Source organism: Thamnophis sirtalis, unplaced genomic scaffold (assembly GCF_051295495.1).
Source record: "Thamnophis sirtalis isolate CommonGarterSnake01/CBP01778 unplaced genomic scaffold, rThaSir2_p1.2 scaffold_2, whole genome shotgun sequence".
Classification (NCBI taxonomy): Eukaryota; Metazoa; Chordata; class Lepidosauria; order Squamata; family Natricidae; genus Thamnophis; species Thamnophis sirtalis.
Genome location: NW_028261382.1, coordinates 38,983,335 through 38,999,016, shown reverse-complemented (window position 1 = coordinate 38,999,016; position 15,682 = coordinate 38,983,335). Strand labels below are relative to the sequence as shown.

The 15,682-nt window shown below is 62.9% G+C and overlaps 3 protein-coding genes across 6 annotated transcripts; 1 reads left to right on the top strand and 2 right to left on the bottom strand.

Annotated features, from left to right (window-relative positions):
* Window positions 1–705: 705 nt before the first annotated feature.
* Window positions 706–5,016, bottom strand: CRABP2 (cellular retinoic acid binding protein 2). The gene is made up of 4 exons (XM_087703680.1): window positions 4,900–5,016; window positions 1,952–2,130; window positions 1,204–1,320; window positions 706–803 (listed from the first exon to the last, which is right to left on the bottom strand). The coding sequence occupies exons 1-4, from the start codon at window positions 4,967–4,969 to the stop codon at window positions 753–755; spliced, it is 417 nt and encodes a 138-aa protein (XP_087559806.1). The 5' UTR covers window positions 4,970–5,016; the 3' UTR covers window positions 706–752.
* Window positions 5,017–10,568: 5,552 nt separating this feature from the next.
* ISG20L2 (interferon stimulated exonuclease gene 20 like 2) lies at window positions 10,569–12,880 on the bottom strand. 2 transcript variants are annotated; one of them, XM_087704981.1, is made up of 4 exons: window positions 12,855–12,880; window positions 11,637–12,477; window positions 11,260–11,460; window positions 10,569–11,079 (listed from the first exon to the last, which is right to left on the bottom strand). In XM_087704981.1, the coding sequence occupies exons 2-4, from the start codon at window positions 12,354–12,356 to the stop codon at window positions 10,948–10,950; spliced, it is 1,053 nt and encodes a 350-aa protein (XP_087561107.1). In that variant the 5' UTR covers window positions 12,357–12,477; window positions 12,855–12,880; the 3' UTR covers window positions 10,569–10,947. The 2 variants fall into 2 exon arrangements, with proteins under 2 accessions (XP_087561107.1, XP_013910876.2); XM_014055401.2 differs by lacking the exon at window positions 12,855–12,880 and adding an exon at window positions 12,630–12,842.
* Window positions 12,881–13,077: 197 nt separating this feature from the next.
* METTL25B (methyltransferase like 25B) lies at window positions 13,078–15,666 on the top strand. Of its 3 annotated transcripts, XM_087704978.1 has the most exons (7): window positions 13,078–13,255; window positions 13,350–13,625; window positions 13,711–13,773; window positions 13,855–13,995; window positions 14,080–14,726; window positions 14,860–15,032; window positions 15,302–15,666. In XM_087704978.1, the coding sequence occupies exons 1-7, from the start codon at window positions 13,160–13,162 to the stop codon at window positions 15,418–15,420; spliced, it is 1,515 nt and encodes a 504-aa protein (XP_087561104.1). In that variant the 5' UTR covers window positions 13,078–13,159; the 3' UTR covers window positions 15,421–15,666. The 3 variants fall into 3 exon arrangements, with proteins under 3 accessions (XP_087561104.1, XP_087561103.1, XP_087561105.1); XM_087704977.1 differs by having other exon boundaries at window positions 13,711–13,995; XM_087704979.1 differs by lacking the exon at window positions 13,350–13,625 and having other exon boundaries at window positions 13,711–13,995.
* Window positions 15,667–15,682: the final 16 nt, after the last annotated feature.

Sequence of the window (15,682 nt, the reverse complement as noted above, 5' to 3'; positions counted from 1 at the left end):
TTGAAAAAGTGGGATGGGGGGGGGGAATGAATTCCCCAGTTCCAGGAGAGACGAAGTGCCAGATGGAGAGATGGGTGGGAGAGACTGGCAAGGCGAGGGGGGCACCAACTGGGCACGGGGGGGGGGAGGCGAGGAGAAAGGACGGAGGCAGGAGACCTGGGAAAAGCTTTAATGAGGCGGATGGGGGGGGGGATTGAAAGCACCTTGACAAACGTTACAGGCTTCGGGCTAAAAGGAAAGGAGACGATGTGGGGTGGGGGCTGATCTTACGCCAGGCCTTCAGTGGGTCCCTGCAGGAAGATTTCTCTGCTGCTTTGGTGGTTCAATACGAGGAGCAGCGCAAACCGGCCAGGAACAAAGAGGAGGGGGCAGCAGGGACACCTGAAGGGAAGCCCCCTTGTCCCACCCCGGAGGGGAGAGGAGGGGGGAGGCTCCACGTCTTGACCCCGGATTCCACAGTTAATCGCCCACACAAGGCCGGCCTCTGTACCCCTCCTCCAAGGGAGCAAAGAGGGGAGGGGGTCAGGGAGGGGGGGTCTCCGAAGGGGAGAGGTTGCTTCAGCCCTCCCCCCCCCTCCAGCCAGTGTAGAAAGGCCGTTCTGAGGGGCTTTGTTAGCCTTGTGGCTGAGGGGCCTCTGAGCACGGAGGGAGAAGAGGGGACAGGCAGTGGGGAAGGCTGCCATTGTGCTGCAGGGCAGGCCGGTCTGCCCCCCCCCCCTCCGTCGTCGTGTCTGGCGCTGCCCGGAGGCCTCTCACTTGCGGCGGTAGGTCCTCGTGCAGATGACGTTGTTGGCCTTCATGGTCTGAGAAGGGAGAGGGGGAGTTGAGGGGGGAGCGGGGGGGGCTCTTGCCCTCTTGCAGGCTGGGGAGCAAAGGGGCTGAAAGGGGGGGAGGAGGGGCGAGGGGATCCACCCCCAAATCTGCACCTTGGGAGAACTGCAGAGTTTGGGCTTTCTGTGTCCCTCCCTCCCTCAGGAGGGAAAAGGGCTCTGTGTGGGGGGGGGAGGCTTTCCCTGCAGCCCCCACCTCCTCTGCCATCTGGGGGGGGGGTTGAGAAGGGGCAGCCCAGGCGTGGATGTTGCATTCTCTCTCACAGAGCCCAATCCTGGCATAGGTCTGGGCTTGAGGCCAACGAGAAAGAAGGGGGGGGGGCACAACCGCAGTGCCAAGTGAGAAGAAATGGTGGGGGGGGGGTTTCCTCACCAGAATGAGCTCCCCATCGTTGGTCAGTTCCCGGGACCAGCTGGTTTTGGGCCCTTCTCCTTCCAGCAGCTTCTGCTCACACACAATCTTGTTGCTGTTCTCCCACTCGGCCAAACTCTGCGAAGTCAGGAAATAAAGTGGGCCCCCCTCCCCGGTGAGCAAAGGGACTCCTGAGGCCAAGGAAGGCACGAAGCCCCCCCCACCCCGTCACACTCCTTGGTCACCCGGCAGAAGGAGGGGGCATCCATACGCCTGGGGTTTTTCCCCCTTTTCAGGGCAACTCATCCATCACTGGGGAGGGAGGGCTGGACGAGAGGGAGGGGCAGCCGGAGGGCATTGAAAGGACACGGGAGACACCCCCCCCCACTGCAGTGATGTCCTTGTCTGCTTGCGGGGGGGGCACAGAGATGCCTCTTCATGGGTGGAGATGCAGAAAGGATTGGCAAAATGGGGGAGGGCCCTTTCTCCCTCTCCCCCTGGCCTTTCTGCCCCCGTTTTCCAGGGCCAGCAGCTCCCCACCTTTTGCTGCAGCCGGTCCAGCTAAGGAGACAGCTGGGGAGGGGCCATGCTTGGGGGAAGGGGGGAGGCCATCAGGAAAGCCAGCGGCCCCTTGGCGGGGAGGGGCGGCCTCTGTGCATCTGGGGGCCCCTCCTGCATTGTCAAGGGAGGGGCCGTCTCCCCCAGCAGGAAGGTCCACAGACACACACACACCCCAGGGCCACGGTCCCCCCTCCCTCCTGCCCCTCACCTTGCAAGGCCTCCCGTCCACCGTCTGCTCCTCAAACTCCTTCCCGACCTCAAAGTGGATCTCCGTGGTGCGCACGGGGGTGGAGGTCTTGATCTTGAAGAGGGATCCCTCTTGCTTGATCTCCACCTCTGACTTGGAGGCCGCGGCCGTCGCCAACTGTCGGCGTATTATGTTGACCCCTGGGAGGAGACGGGGGGGGGGGGGGGCGAGGTGAGCCATTCCCCGGGGGACCCTGGCTGAGATGTGGGTGGAAGTGATCCCCCCTCGGACAGAATCTGGGATCCCCAGTGAAGGTTGGAGCTGCTCTCCTGCCCTGGATCCTGCCCACCCTGAGCCCGGCTGGCCAGGGAGGGGGACAGGGGGCTTCTCCTCCATTGAACCCTCAGGATTTTGCCCGCTGGAGTCTGGAGGCCAGCTGACCTCCACCGACTCAGTCCTGGCTCAGGATCCAGGGCCCAGAATTCTCCCTTCTCTCAACTGCTCGCCAGTCACACCCGTTCAAATGGGGCTTCTCTTCACTCCTGCTGGATGCCTTCGCAGCTGGGCTCGATTTGCAATGGGCACACCCGGATCTCCAATTGGGGGGGGGGGCGTTTTGTAATGACCCCTCCCCCCTCCGCATGTGCACATTCCTGTGTGTCTCTCTTTGCACGGCAACATTTGCTGATGCTACAATGAACCTGCTCGTCTCTCCGATGCTTCTTGCTTCGTTCTTTGACTTTTTCCTTCTTTCTTAAAACACACAAATATCACACAAACACACACACACACACACACACACACACACACACACACAGACACTTGCAGATGACGGCCTTCAGCCAGGTTGAAGGGGCGGAGGATGAGGCAATGGCGGACTTGGGGGTGAGGAGGGACATTGTCATATTTCTGAAAAAAGACTCATCAATAAATTGCACAGCCTTGCTCAGTCTTGATAGCTTGATAGAAGAAGCACCAAGGTAGGAGCTAAATTGGTGCAACAGGCAGAAGAGGCAGGAAGGCTCCTCCGTGGGGGAACTGAGGCACTGGCTCCCAGGCAGCCTTGGTGTAAACCAGGGGACTCCCAACCTTTGCCAGCCTCTGGACTTCAACTCCCAGAATTCCCCAGCCAGCCAAGTCAGGTGGATTCCCCTCCCCTGGATTGGCTCCCGCTGCTTTCTTTTGTTTGCCTATGAGGTCAGATTTTCCAAGAGGTCTGGATCCAATCAGCGCCGCCGTAGCTGAAGCTTCCCTGCTTGTTCTGGACGTCTCCACTCCCTCTGCTTTCCTTTCCCGCCCCATCACTGGAATGAGAGCGGGGAGGAGAAGGGCCCCAAGGAGCCTCACCCTTTGGAAGCAGAGATGGGGCCAGCCCCCCCCGTTTGGCCTGCGTGGAAAAACGTGTCACGGGGCCCTTGGCTGGTGGAGTCAGCCGGCTGCCACGTTTCTCTTGGTGGGGACAACCCCAAGACGTGGGCACAAAGGGCCGCTTGGCGAGGGAAGAGGCCAGGGCCCAAGAGGAAGAGGACAAAGGCCGCTGCCAGGGACGTGTGTCCGTGGGGGGGGGTGATCTCAAGGAAGGGGGAGAGGACAGCATGGAGGTGGGGCTGGTGGGGCCCCCCAGGAAGCCGGCCATTCCAGGGGGCCTCACAGCTTTCAGGGACATCTCAGTGGCATCAGCCATAGAGCAGGATTAGGGCCCCAAAGGCCTAGATGCTAGATGGGCCACCGAGATAGACTGCCTCTAGGACTGGAGGATTCTCTTCACTCTTCCCCCAAGCAGCTCCAGACCAGACTTGCCTTGCTGCTTCCTCAAGAGCAAGATGGCTCTTGATGCCCTTCTACCCCCTTCCTCTTGGATCAGGCAACCTCCCCCCCACCAAAGAACCCGGGCCCTGGCTCCTAAGGGGCCCAGACCCCTGCCAGTCGGCGAGCCCCATGAGCCCCCCCTCTTCCGCACAGATTCACTAAGGCCCACCTGAATTCTATCCGGCCTCACCTCCTCCCTCCGCCCAGCATCAAATGATCCCCATCTGGGAGGCAGGAGGCGGAATGAAACGGGAAGAGGAAACCAGAGGATTTGATATTTATCCTGAGCGATGCTTTCCCCAAGCTGGAAGGAATTTGCAAACCCCCCCCCCCCGTCCCGTCTCCCCCTGCTTTGGAAAGGGAAAAGGGGAGGGGGCAGCTCTTCAGCTAGAGGAGCCAAGAGCCAGCAGGCCTCCCCCAGAAAGGAGAGGGGCTTGGGAGCAGCCCTCTCCCCCAGCTTTCCTAGCTGGAGATGAATGGGGGGGTGGGCTCCAGCTTGCCTGGAAAAGGTGGCGGTTTTTCCCCAATTGAAGGAGGGGAGGCAAGAGGGGAGGGGAGGCTGAGGAAGGGGTGTGTGTGTGTGTGGATTTTCCATCCTGGCTGCTCTCCGCAGGGGCCTCCGAGGACCCTCCGAGTCAGGGAAGGACCGGACAGAGCCACCGCTGGGTGGCTGAATCGTTGCCCCGGGAGACCCCAGATTCCCCTCCCGCTTCGGCCTCCCCAGAGGGGCAAATCCCCAAGAAGCGCTGCTGGAAAGGACGCCGCCTTCTGCCTCGCCTCCAACCCTCGGAATAGAAGCGGGGGATCTTGAAGGCTCGCCTGGGGTCTCCCAGGGAGGAACCGGCGCTGCTGAGGGGTCAGACGGGGACGGGAGCCGGGGCTCGACTCGGGTGCGACCTCTGGGCCCCCGGGGGAGGAAAGAGGCCGGAGGAGCCGTCCTGAGAGGGCTGGGCCCCCGGTCTCCCTCGGCTCTCCCCCCCCCTGAACCCCCCATCCCGCACGGAGCAGCCGCCTCTCCCCCGACGGAGTCTCCTTGTCCTGGCTCGGGGTTTGGAGAGCGGGGGCGGCTTCCCCGTCTCCTTCCTCCTCTGCGAGGCCCCCGGTCCCTTCAGCCCCCCATGCGCAGCCCTGCGCTATCCCCGGCCGGCCCTGCCGCTCACCGTGCTCCTTCAACAGCTCATCGAACAACTCCGAGGAGAATATCTTCCAGGTGCCGGTGAAGTTGGCCATGGCGGCGGCGGCGGCGGGTCTCTGGTCCGGCACGAGAGGAGCGCGAGCAAAGCTTCTTCGTTGCCGCTGGTGGCTCCGCTGGCGCACCTCGCCTTAAGAGCCGCCCGCCCCGCCCCCCCGCCCCTGCCCTCCCGAGGAGGAGGAGGAGGAGGAGGAGGAGGAGGAGGAGGAAGGGGTCCCCCGCTCATCTGCGCGCTTCGCCGCCTCTCGGAATCCTTGCCCGCCGCATGCCCCAAAAGGCGCTTTCCGGTCCCGGGTTCTGAAGGGGCGCCTCAAAGTGCGCGTTTAGGCGACCCTTAGCCTCTGCGGGGGTGGGTGGGTGGGTGGGTGACAAGTTTGGGACAGGGACCACCCCCCCCCCGGCTGATGGAGACCCCTAAGCCCCGCTTGACCAGGTTTTAGGGAACCTGGAAATTCCAGTTGGCTCCTTGCTGGCTTTGAAAGGTTTGGGGGACGCGGGGGGGGGGTGTCTGGAGGGGCCTCAAAGCACTTCAATTCAGCAAGAATTTCCTTTGTCTGGGTTGACTGACAATTTCCCCTCGGCCTGGAAACAGGCAATTGATCACAAGCTGGGCTCTTATGGGCTCTCACCGTTATTCTCAATCTCCCTGGTCTTTGATCAAGGAAAGCGAGTCGTAATGAATAGAATGAGGGACGTGGTGTTCCAGGAAGAACTAAATATGTTGCCTCTCCAGAGATATCTAAATGACCTGATCTCCCCAAAACAAAGATTAGCTTTCTTCAGAGACAGATTTAACGTTCTCCCTTCAGTATTCCTCCAGGGCAGGTATAAGAGAACACCTATAGCAGAACAGGTTTGTATATGTGGTAAAGAAGTGGAAGATAATTCATATGTTCTGTTACACTGCGAGCTATTCAGAGCTTGTAGGTCTGCACATATCCTGCCCTTATTAGAGAGATTGCCAGGGAGGGCAGACCATTTTTATCTAGGCTTCCTCCTCCAGGACACTAACCCGGTTACCACGTATGCAGTGGCAAAGTTCTGTGCTGCTGCAATGTCCATAAGAAAAAAAATTGGCTACAGAAGTATAGTGGTCATCTGGTACCAATTATCTGGACATACCTCTGACAATCTCTGGACCATTGTATTTACTCCCATACTTATCAGCTTCTCACGCAGGTAAACCAGGGAGTGACCCGAACAATCTGAGAACATGCATGTTATTTTCCACTTTTAACGTCAATACTTTTTAATTATATCTTAATGTCAGTACTTTTTAACATATTGTAAAAACTAATGTGTATTGCTGGCCTTTGGTCGTAATGAAGATTTACTTACTTACTTACCTTTGCCTGGGGAAACCTCAGCCTCAAGCCAGCTCTGCCCTTCAAGGGGAATTAAAGTGCCCCCCCACCCCCATTCCGGCATCCCTTCCCTTTGAAAAAGAGGCAACCACAGTTATCCATCTATTCCCTTCACTCAATTTATCCCTTGGGGCAGCCGGCCGGCTTCCTGGGTGAGGGATGCTCCTTGCGCATGCTTCCACAGAGGGCGGGAGGGAGGGGGGCAGCATCAACCCCCCCTCCCCCAGGAGCGGGCCTGCTGGCTTGGCCAGAGGCTGCATTCTGGGGCCTCAGGAGCCAAGCAGGAGAGAAAGGCCACAAGGTCCCCCTCTAGCAGCTGTTCCATTACAGGAAGACCCAGAGCATCCACTGGGGCATGGGGGGCAATGCACTGCACTGCCGGGGGGGGGGGGAGGCGTGGAGGAAAAGCCCCCCCCTCTGCAGAGTGCTTTTCCACTCCAAAAATCCTAGCTTGGCAACCTGGCTTTTGTTGCAGAAAGTTGGTGGATTATAGGAGGAATTTTCCAAAAGAAAAAAAGTCCACCTCCTGCTATGTTCATCCAATGAAACTCAGCCCCTCCTGCCTGGGCCTTGTGAGGTGGCGCCCTGTGCAAAAAATCACCCGGGGGGGGGGGGTAGAAAACACACCCCAACCTTCCAGGGAGATCTCTGGGGGAAAAACCCTTCCAGCCACTGATCTGAGAATGGAGGAAGGGAACGGAGGGGGGCACAGCTGCTTTCCAGGCAGCCCCTCCCACTTGTTGGTGCCTGGACCCCTTCCAGGATCAGGAGAGCAAAGGCAGCTCCGGAGACAGAGGGGGGGGGGGCCCTCAAAAGAAGCCCTGCTGAAGGAGGCCCAACCTGGGACAAGGGGGATCCCCACCCCACCCCAGTGCAGGAGGGAGGCTCAGTTCCCCCAGGCAATTCCTCCAGGAAAGCAACATGGCAAGTGCCCAGCCACCGTCCAGGGAGGGGCTGCAGAACCCCTTCCCTTCCCTCCCCCCCCCGTGCAATTTTGGAAAACCGGTCTCCGCTGGGGCCTGGGCAGCCGGAGTCACCTGGAGATGCCCTGCACACCAACCCAGCGTTAACCTACCCCCTCCCCATGAAGGGAGCCCCCTCCCTAATCCCCCGCCTCCCCCGGCCAGATAAAGGCCCCTGGGCAAGGAGAAGAAAAGGCTCCAAATGCAAAGCTCTCCTGTTTCCCGAGCTGAGCAAATTTTCTCATCTTAATGTGATTATGGTCAGGGGTTTTTTTCCCAGGGTCTGCGAGGAGGAGGAGGAGGGAGTCGCAGACCCTTCCAATTAGGAGGGAAGGAATGTGGGCCCCTTCCTTGCCCTGGAGGGCCGCCCCCCTCCCTCCCTCCCCAGTGGCCGCCTGCCCTCCTGGTGCCAGAAAGGGCAAGTCCAAGGCAATGAAGCACCCAGCTCAGGAGCAGTCTATCCCTTCCCGGCAGGGGAAAGTCCAGGAAATTAGTCAGTGCTTAGTGGATCGGCTAAGCCGCCCTTGCCTTAACCTATTGACTAAACAATCCTGGATAAATTCCCTCAAGGCTGAAGGAGGAACATCCATCTCTGGGTCTCCATCGCTCAGCAAGGGGGCCGCGCTGGAGGTACGGGGAGGGTCAATGGGGGGGGGGGGCTTCCTGGCCCTGATTGACAGGCACAGAAGAGGCTTTAATGACTGACCAGCCCTGTAGCCTGGAGGGGAAACCTCTGGCCCAACCGCTTCCAAATTGAGGGCAGACATGAAATCCATATAGAGCAGCCCCCCCCCCTTTGGGGGCCCTTTCAGTCTCTCTCTGCCCCCCCTCACAAGACATTCCTGCTTTAATGTCCGAAAGAGGAAAGCCGGCTTTTAAGACGGAGTGGGGAGGGCTGGGTTAAAGGAAGAGGCTGGCTCATGTCTCCGGAGGGGGGGGGGGAGAGATGGAGGGAGGGAGACCCTTTGTAAGTTGGGGTTGACATCTCCCCCCCCCCCCATTGTCCTCAGCGCCATTCCAGGGAGGTTAAAGAAACAGTTGGTGGGATAAATAATAATAATTAAAAAAAACAGAAGGTTTGGGGGGAGGAGAGAAAGTGGGGGGGGGGGTTGAAGAGCAAAGGGAAAGTGTGAGATTTCCAGCTGGGATTGATTTTTAGCCTCCCATCTCTCTGCTTATCTCCATAAACACTCAGCCTCTCTGGGTAATTACAGGGTCTCTGCAGCCCAGCCAGGGAGGGAGTGGCACTCGCTGGGTGGTCTCCTTTCCCCCCCCCTGTGAGGGGAGGGCAGGTTCCTGCAGGGCTGGGCGGGCAGGCAGGCACCCGCTCAAAGCCACTCGGTCTCTCATCAGAGCTGAAGGGCCTCCCTGTGGTCAACGGTCCAGTCCAGCCCAGCTGTGGCAAAAGCAGCCCTTAGGGCTTCCCTTAGCAGCTGTCCCACAATGGCCCAGGGGAGGTGGGGTGAGCCCCAAAGAGAAGGGGGCTTCCGGCCTTTCCCTGCTCCTCCGGCAAGTCGTAACTGCTGCTCCCCAGACTCCCTTGCTCAACAGCTTCCGGGGTCCTTTCCGCCTCCTCTCGGGAGCCCAAGGGAAGGCGCTGGCCTGGGAGGTCGCTTGGGGGGGCACCTGGTTGGCACACGGGGCCCTGGCAGGAGGGAAGGGGCTGCTGCCCTGCAGAGGGGGAGGTCAGTCCACAACCCCCCCCCCCATGAGGCTTGAAAGGGGAGCTCCCACACTTCTCCTGACCCTGTTAGCCGGTCGTGACCCTGCCTGACCCCCAGCTCCCTTTTCAGCCCCTCTTTTGAGTCCAATTGCTGGAGCCATTAGGCAAGATGAAGGGCTCTTTTCAAAGGGCCTGCAGCCCCCCCCCCCATTCTTAAGAGTTGCCTGGGAGAAGGACCGGCAGGGCTTGGACACACAGCCGGCCAGGAGACCGCCCCCTTCCCCCCCCAGCTCTTTGTGGGACTAAGGAAAGAGATTAATGCCAATTAATCCCTCGGAGGGCGCAGAGAGCTGAGCTAAAGCTAACAAAGGAATCCCCGGGTGTTATCATAGCCTTATAAACTGCTGTTATGAACATGAATTCTGGCCAAGAGAGACAGCTCCCTCCTCCTCCTTCAGCCTGGATCTGCCCAGGGGGGGTGGGTGGGTTTGGGCTGCATCCCTAACTGCTGACATGAGGACTTTTGAGGGGTGGGGGCAAAGAAGGGGGGAGAGGAGAGCAAAGGAGGTGGCCACCCACAGAGCCCACTGGATGGGACTCAGGCGAGCCATCCATCACATGCCAGCAACCCCCTCCCTCCCCAGCCGTATCACTCACCTCCCCTTCCTCACTTGGCAGCCTCAAAGAAAGCCGCGCTCCCCCCCCCGCTTTCAGGCCCACCACGGTCTCCCGCAGAGAGGTGTCAGCCCCTCAGCAACCCCCCCACCCCGTGGGGGTGAACAGGTGCAGGAGGGGATCCCTGGAAGTCTCTGCCCTGCAGCTCACAAGCGGAAGGGAGAAGCTCCTTGCAAAGGAAGAAGGAAGCAGGAGGAAAGACTCTGGGGCACCAGCAGGTGAAGGGAGGACCCCCCCCCCCTGTCTTTCACAGATGCGTGGGGAGGGGCTCTTTGTTACCCAAAAGCTCCCATCCAGCTGAAGGCAGAGACAGAGCTTTCTGAGCCCCTGGTGCAGGCAGCCCCCCCCCCTTCCCACTGGGGCTGTTGCCAAGAGGAAGAGCAGCTTCCATCCACTCGAACAGGATCCTCAGGAACAAACTCCCCCCCCCCGCCCCAAGGGGGGGGTGCCCAGGGTCCAGCCGACCAAGGAGCTGAGGCCAGGCCCACCTGAGGGATGCAGGGAGGGGAAGCTTTGTCGTTTTGGGGGAGGCGTTTTTTAATTTCATAAAAACCCGTTACATCCCCCACACCAGGCGCACGAGTTCTGCTGCTTCTGCGGCTGCACCCATCCAGCCCTCCCCAGCCCCCCCCCCTCACCAACACAAGCCATAAAAACCAGGCGCCCCCCCCCCTCCTTCTTCTGACACGGACGGACGGTGTGCCAAGGCCGGAAGGCGCCTCTTGACGATTAAAAGTCCCCGGCGCCTCTTGGAGGACCAAACGCTGCCCCTGGAGGCGAAGCGGGAGGCCTCCTTGCCCTCACGGGGCCCCAGGCGGCTGCTGGAGGGGGCAATCCCGAGTGGCCCCTGCAGCCGGGATGCCCCCAACCTTCAAGAGAGGGGAGCAACTCCCGGCTTCCCTTTCCAGATGCCTTTGAATAAGGCAGGCTCAGCCGTCTGGAGGCCCCAAGGCTCCTTACAAGTGCCAGCCTTCAGCACCGGGGGGGGCATTGGGAGGGCTGTGCCCAACCGCTCCACCGGCTGAGGAAGCCCTCTGTGGTTGTGGCCCCGCTCCTGCTCCCTCCCCCATCTCTGGGGAGGCACCAGCCACCCTAGAGCTCCGGCAGGCAAGCAGGGCTCCCCCCCCCCCCGCCTCAGGGCTGGATGGGCTCCCAAGAAGCCTGCAAGGAAGACACCGATGTGGGCCTCAGCTGGAGACAATGTAATGGACTCGTCCTTCTCACACCCCCACCCACCCCTCAGGTCAGCTACGCCTTCTTCCCCTCCTCTGCCCCTCCCTCCGAAAGCTTCTGCCGCATCTGCGGCTCTCGCTCCGTCAAGTCCAGGCCAGCTGGCTCTTGGCCAAGGGCCGTCACGTGGTGTCCGGCGGTCCGTCCTGGAGAGGGGAGGTGGCCAAGTGCCTCTCCCACTCCACCTCGATCACCTTGTACAGCTCCATGGTAGCCCTGGCGTCTTCGACCGACGAGTGTCCATTGTGACCAACCTGGAGGGAGGGAGGGAAAGTCTGAGGGTCAAAGCCCGCCATAGGCTCGTTCCCTGGCCACAAGGGCACCCCTTCTCTCCCCCTTCCTCCCTGCAGGGCGAACCCTGGCCTTAAGAGAGCCGCCCTCCCAAACGAGCAGCCGGGCTCAGCACCTGGGCAGGTGTGCCTGGCACCTGTTACCTGGATGTCTCGGAGCAGGAGCTGCTTGGTGAGCCGCTTCAGGGAGGCCGACTCGTTCTCGGGGAAGCCGGCCTTCCGGTTGAGCAGGGGGATTTTTGAGGTGTCCCTGGTCAAGGATTTGGGGTGGAAATATTTGAGGGCTTTGAAGTCGTTGTGGATGGCGTGGCCAATGACAATCTTCCCCGAGAGAAGCTTCAGAATCTGGAAAGGAAGCAGAGGAGGAAGCTCGCTCAGCCCCCAAACTCCCCAGGGGCCTCCTAGCAGAGGCAGGAGGAGACGACGATGCTGATGCCCACAATGCCCAGCCCAGAAGACGCCCCCGGATGGGCACGGAGGGGGTCTAAAAAGAGGGTGAAGAGGCTGCGTACCGCCCTCACCTCTTTCTGGGCTAGCTTGAAGGGGACGGCGTCTCTCATGTGGTGCTGCCGGATGCCACTCCACCGAGTCCGGTAATTGGTGATGGGGCTCAGGGGGCGGATGTACTTATCGTACATCACATCGCCGTAATAGCCAACCACGCTGCATCGAGCGAGGTCACTATTGCGCCCGCCGGGCCCCGTGCCCACCATCTCACAGTCAATGGCCACCATTTTGCTGGGCTTGGCGAGCCCCGGCGCATCAGGGAGGCCACTCTTGAATTCGCTCAACAGGTCGACTCGGGGAACGTCCCCCCGGCTGCAGAGGGTCCCGTTGGGCTTCCCGGCACCGCTCCCCGTTTTCCTCGACGACGACGCAGCCGCCGCCGAGGAGCCGGAGGTCCAGGATGTGGGATCCACGGCGCCCGAACCGGAGGTCTCCTTGGGCGGCATTTTGAGCCTGCAAGGGGGCCGCTCCTCCGGCGAGGGTTTGCCGCCCTCTTTGGCCTCCACCCTCTGCTTCTTCTTGGGCCGGTGGGGCCCCGCGGGGCAGCTGAGGGAGGCATCCCGCCTGGGCGGGGGCGGCTGGGGGGGCAGCTGCTTCTGCTTGAGGAAGCCCTTCCGCTCCAGGAACTGCCGGCGTTTGACGAAGCGCTGGTGCTTCTTGTTGCCCCCCGCGGGGCCCTTCTGGGCTGGCGGGGGTGGGAGCACCGTCTCCAGGTTGAGCAGGATGTCCGACATGGCGCCCAGCGGAGGAGGAGGAGGCTCCGGATCAGGCAGGCAGCAGCAGCAGCAGCAGGCGGCTCTCTAGAGGGCTCCGGCTGCAGGAGGAGGAGGAGACGGGCAGGTCAGCGTGGCTGCCCTGCAAGAGACGGAGGGAGGGAGGGGGGTGAATCCCCGGGAGCCCCTTCCGCCCCTCCCCCCCTTGGAAGGAGGCCCCGAGGGGGAGGGAGGGAGGGAGGGAGGGGGAAAGGCGGGGGGGGCGCAGCCCGGCGACCCTCTCGGCCTCCTCACCGGCCCCATCGGCACCTGAGCGGTTCCTTCCGGGCGGCGGGGACGGGGAGGCGATCGGGGCGTGGCTGGCCGGCCAGGCTTCCTCCCCCTCCTCATCCTCCCCCGGCAGGCCCGGCTTTGTGACCGCGGCGGGGCTCCGGAGGCATCACAGCGGCCCCGCCGGGCGCGTCACGGGCGGCTGCGGGACCTGCCACCCTCCCTCCCTCACGGAGACCCCGCGCCCACCTGGCACCGCCGCCACGGCACCGCCGACCCGGATGCGGAAGCGCCTCCTCCGCCCCCCCCAGCGGGGGAACTTCCGGTCACGCCGGAAGTCGATCCGTCGGGCTTCCCCGTAGCTTGGAAACCGCCGCCGCCGCTTGGCCGCAGCCTCGGCCGGACCTCAGGGAGAGCTCGGGGGGGGGGAAGGGATTTGCGGGCCGACCGACCGGGGGGGGGGGCAGAAACCCCTCCATTCGAAACCGAAAGCGCTCCTGGGGCGGTGGGCGGGGAGGGCGGACGGTGGCCGGCTGGGGCCAAATTTGCCCGCCATGCGCGGCTTCGCCCTGGAGCAGCAGAAGCGCCTGGCCGCCAGCCTGGTCCGCGTCCTCGCTCTCTACCGGCCGCTGACCGACGCCTACGTCATCGTAAGCCCCTCCCCCTCCCGGGCCTCCCCTGCCCCCCCCCCCCCCCGTGGCCGGTGGTCCCCGCTGAGCCCCCCTCTCTCCCTCCCCCCCGCAGGAGTTCTTCAGCGACGGCCTCTGGGGGCTCCTGCCGGGCGGCTGGCAGGCGGCGCTGGGCGGGCTCTCCCCGCCGGAGGTGGCGGCGTTGCTGCTGCGGGGGGGCCGCCCGGCCGAGCTGTGGCCGCTGTCTCTGCTGGCCTTCCGCGCCGCCGCCCACGCCCTGCGCTTCCCCCGCCGCCCCTCCGCCGCCGCCGCCCCCGAGCCCCCGCTGCCGCCCCGCTTCCGCCGGCACCTGCGGCCCAAGAAGCAGCACGAGGTCCGGCGGCTGGCGCAGGTGCGGGACACGGGCGGGAGGGAGGGAGGGAGTGTGGGGGGGGGGGCTGGTCCGAAGGAGGCCCTGACCGCCCTCTGCCCGGCAGGTGCTGGAGCGGCTGAGCCAGCTGACCGGATGCCCCCAGGTGGTGGACGTGGGCGCAGGGCAGGTGAGCCTCGGGGGGGGGGGAGCGGCTCTGGACCCCCTGTGTCCCTGGCATCCACCTCTCCTCCTCCTCCTCCTCCCACAGGGCCACCTCGCCCGCTTCCTGGCCTTCGGGCTGCGGCTGTCAGTCACGGCCGTGGAGGGAGACGCCCGGCTGGTCTCTCAGGCTGCCAGGTTTGACCGGGCGCTGGCTCTGGAGCTGGAGAAAGAGCAGGCCAGGCGGCAGGTGAGGAAGGGAGGCGACTTCTGGCCTGGCACCCCGGCTGTGACCGAGACAGACTCTCCTGACTGTGGCCCTCCTGTCTTGCAGGCGCCAGACGCCCCCCCTGCCCAGGGGCCGAGCCACGTGGTGGGCTGGGTCACTCCGGACACTCGGTGGCCAGAGTTCGTGGAGCTGCTGCGCTCGGGGAAGGTTGCAGGAGGTGGGAGCTCATGGGCAGCCGCCGCCCGCCAGCCCTGTGAGCCGGGACAAATGGGGGCTGGAAAGGGAGGCGCAGACTGTGGGGGAGGAGATGGGCCCGAGTCCCTGGAGCAGAACCCACCAACCCACCTGCAAGGGCAGCTCCCGCAGGGGCCGCTTCTGCTCACCGGCCTGCATGCCTGCGGGGACCTCAGCGCCACCCTCCTCCGGCTCTTTGTGGCCTGTCCCCACATGGTGGGCATCACTTCGGTGTCCTGCTGCTACATGAAGCTGAGCACCGGGGAGGGCGACCGGCCCGGCTACCCCCTGAGCGACTGGGTGGCTGCTCTGCCCGGGCACCAGCTCTCCTACAAGGCCCGGGAAGGGGCCTGCCACGCCATGGAGGACTACCTCCTGCGGCTGGAGCACGACAGCCCCTCGCTGAAGACCCACTGCTACAGGGCCAGGCTGGAGACCCTCATCCGGGCCATCGACCCCACCAAGAAACGCCTGGGGGTGCAGGCCATTCCCAAGGCCCACCAGATGACCTTTGAGCAGTGAGTGAGACTCTTTCCGGGAACTGGAGTGGGGGGGGGGGCTTCCCCAGCCGGTGGGAGCAGTACAGCCCCTCCCGCCTGCCCCCGAATCCTCTGTTGGAGCAGCAAGTGCAGCCTTCCCTTCCCGGGACAGGTATGCCCGCCAGGGCCTGGAGCGTGTCGGGATGAGCCCCCGTGGGCCCCTGGAGCCAGCCTCTCCGGCCCAACAGCGGCAGGTGGTGGTTTTCTTCAGCCTCGCTCACCTGCTGGCCCCCTTGGTGGAGACCCTTATTCTCCTTGACCGGATGATTTACCTGCAGGAGCAAGGTCAGCTCTGCGCCTGGGGGTCTCGGCCGGAGGGAAGGCGGCATCCCACCTGGCGCCTCAAGACGAATTCTCCTCTCCCGTTTCAAAATTGCCCCTTACTGTCTCTGCGCGGGCAGCTCTCTGGAGGAGAGGGAAGAGGGCAGAGCCCCAAGCTGGGACTGCTGGGGGTGGTTCTGTCTTTTCTGAGCCCAGAGGGCCCGGGGAGAGCCGTGCCGGGACCTTTGAGAAGGCTGCCCCGAGCCCACTGCCTCTCTCTCGCCTCCCCCCAGGTTTCCCCTGCGCGCTGGTCCCTCTCTTTGACCCAGCACTGTCCGCCAGGAACCTGGTGCTGGTGGCGGCCAAGAAGGTGCCGCCCTCCGACCTCTGGGGTCTGGCCGCAGGAGAGTGAGGAGGCTCCTGCCCTAGATGGGCCTTCCCAGGGTCTGATGCAGCCGCCGCCAAAGGACTTGGCCTCCCCGTCCCCTGGAGGGTCCGTTGCCGAGGAAACCCCTGGACCAACCTGTTGGAGGGGGAGGAGAGCGCGGGCCAAAATGCCCACCTCTCTGTTGAGTGTCTGTAAGGACAGTACGCTTGTTGTTCTGTTAAGGGATATTTATTGTCTTTGCCTTTGATAAAAGATGGCCAGTGAACCCGCTTCGTGTGAACTTGAC

Bases quoted from the DNA above. Each gene is read 5' to 3' on its own strand.
- ISG20L2 (XM_087704981.1), bottom strand. From the start codon at position 12,356: ATGTCGGACATCCTGCTCAACCTGGAGACGGTGCTCCCACCCCCGCCA. The intron at 11,461-11,636 runs GTGAGGGCGGTA...CTTCCTTTCCAG, and splicing joins TCAAGCTAGCCCAGAAAGAG to ATTCTGAAGCTTCTCTCGGG. The intron at 11,080-11,259 runs GTAACAGGTGCC...CCCTCCCTCCAG, and splicing joins TCCTGCTCCGAGACATCCAG to GTTGGTCACAATGGACACTC.
- CRABP2 (XM_087703680.1), bottom strand. From the start codon at position 4,969: ATGGCCAACTTCACCGGCACCTGGAAGATATTCTCCTCGGAGTTGTTC. The intron at 1,321-1,951 runs GTGAGGGGCAGG...CTGACTTCGCAG, and splicing joins TGGACGGGAGGCCTTGCAAG to AGTTTGGCCGAGTGGGAGAA. The intron at 804-1,203 runs GTGAGGAAACCC...CTCCCTTCTCAG, and splicing joins ACGATGGGGAGCTCATTCTG to ACCATGAAGGCCAACAACGT.
- METTL25B (XM_087704977.1), top strand. From the start codon at position 13,160: ATGCGCGGCTTCGCCCTGGAGCAGCAGAAGCGCCTGGCCGCCAGCCTG. The intron at 13,626-13,710 runs GTGCGGGACACG...TCTGCCCGGCAG, and splicing joins AGGTCCGGCGGCTGGCGCAG to GTGCTGGAGCGGCTGAGCCA. The intron at 13,996-14,079 runs GTGAGGAAGGGA...CCTGTCTTGCAG, and splicing joins AAGAGCAGGCCAGGCGGCAG to GCGCCAGACGCCCCCCCTGC.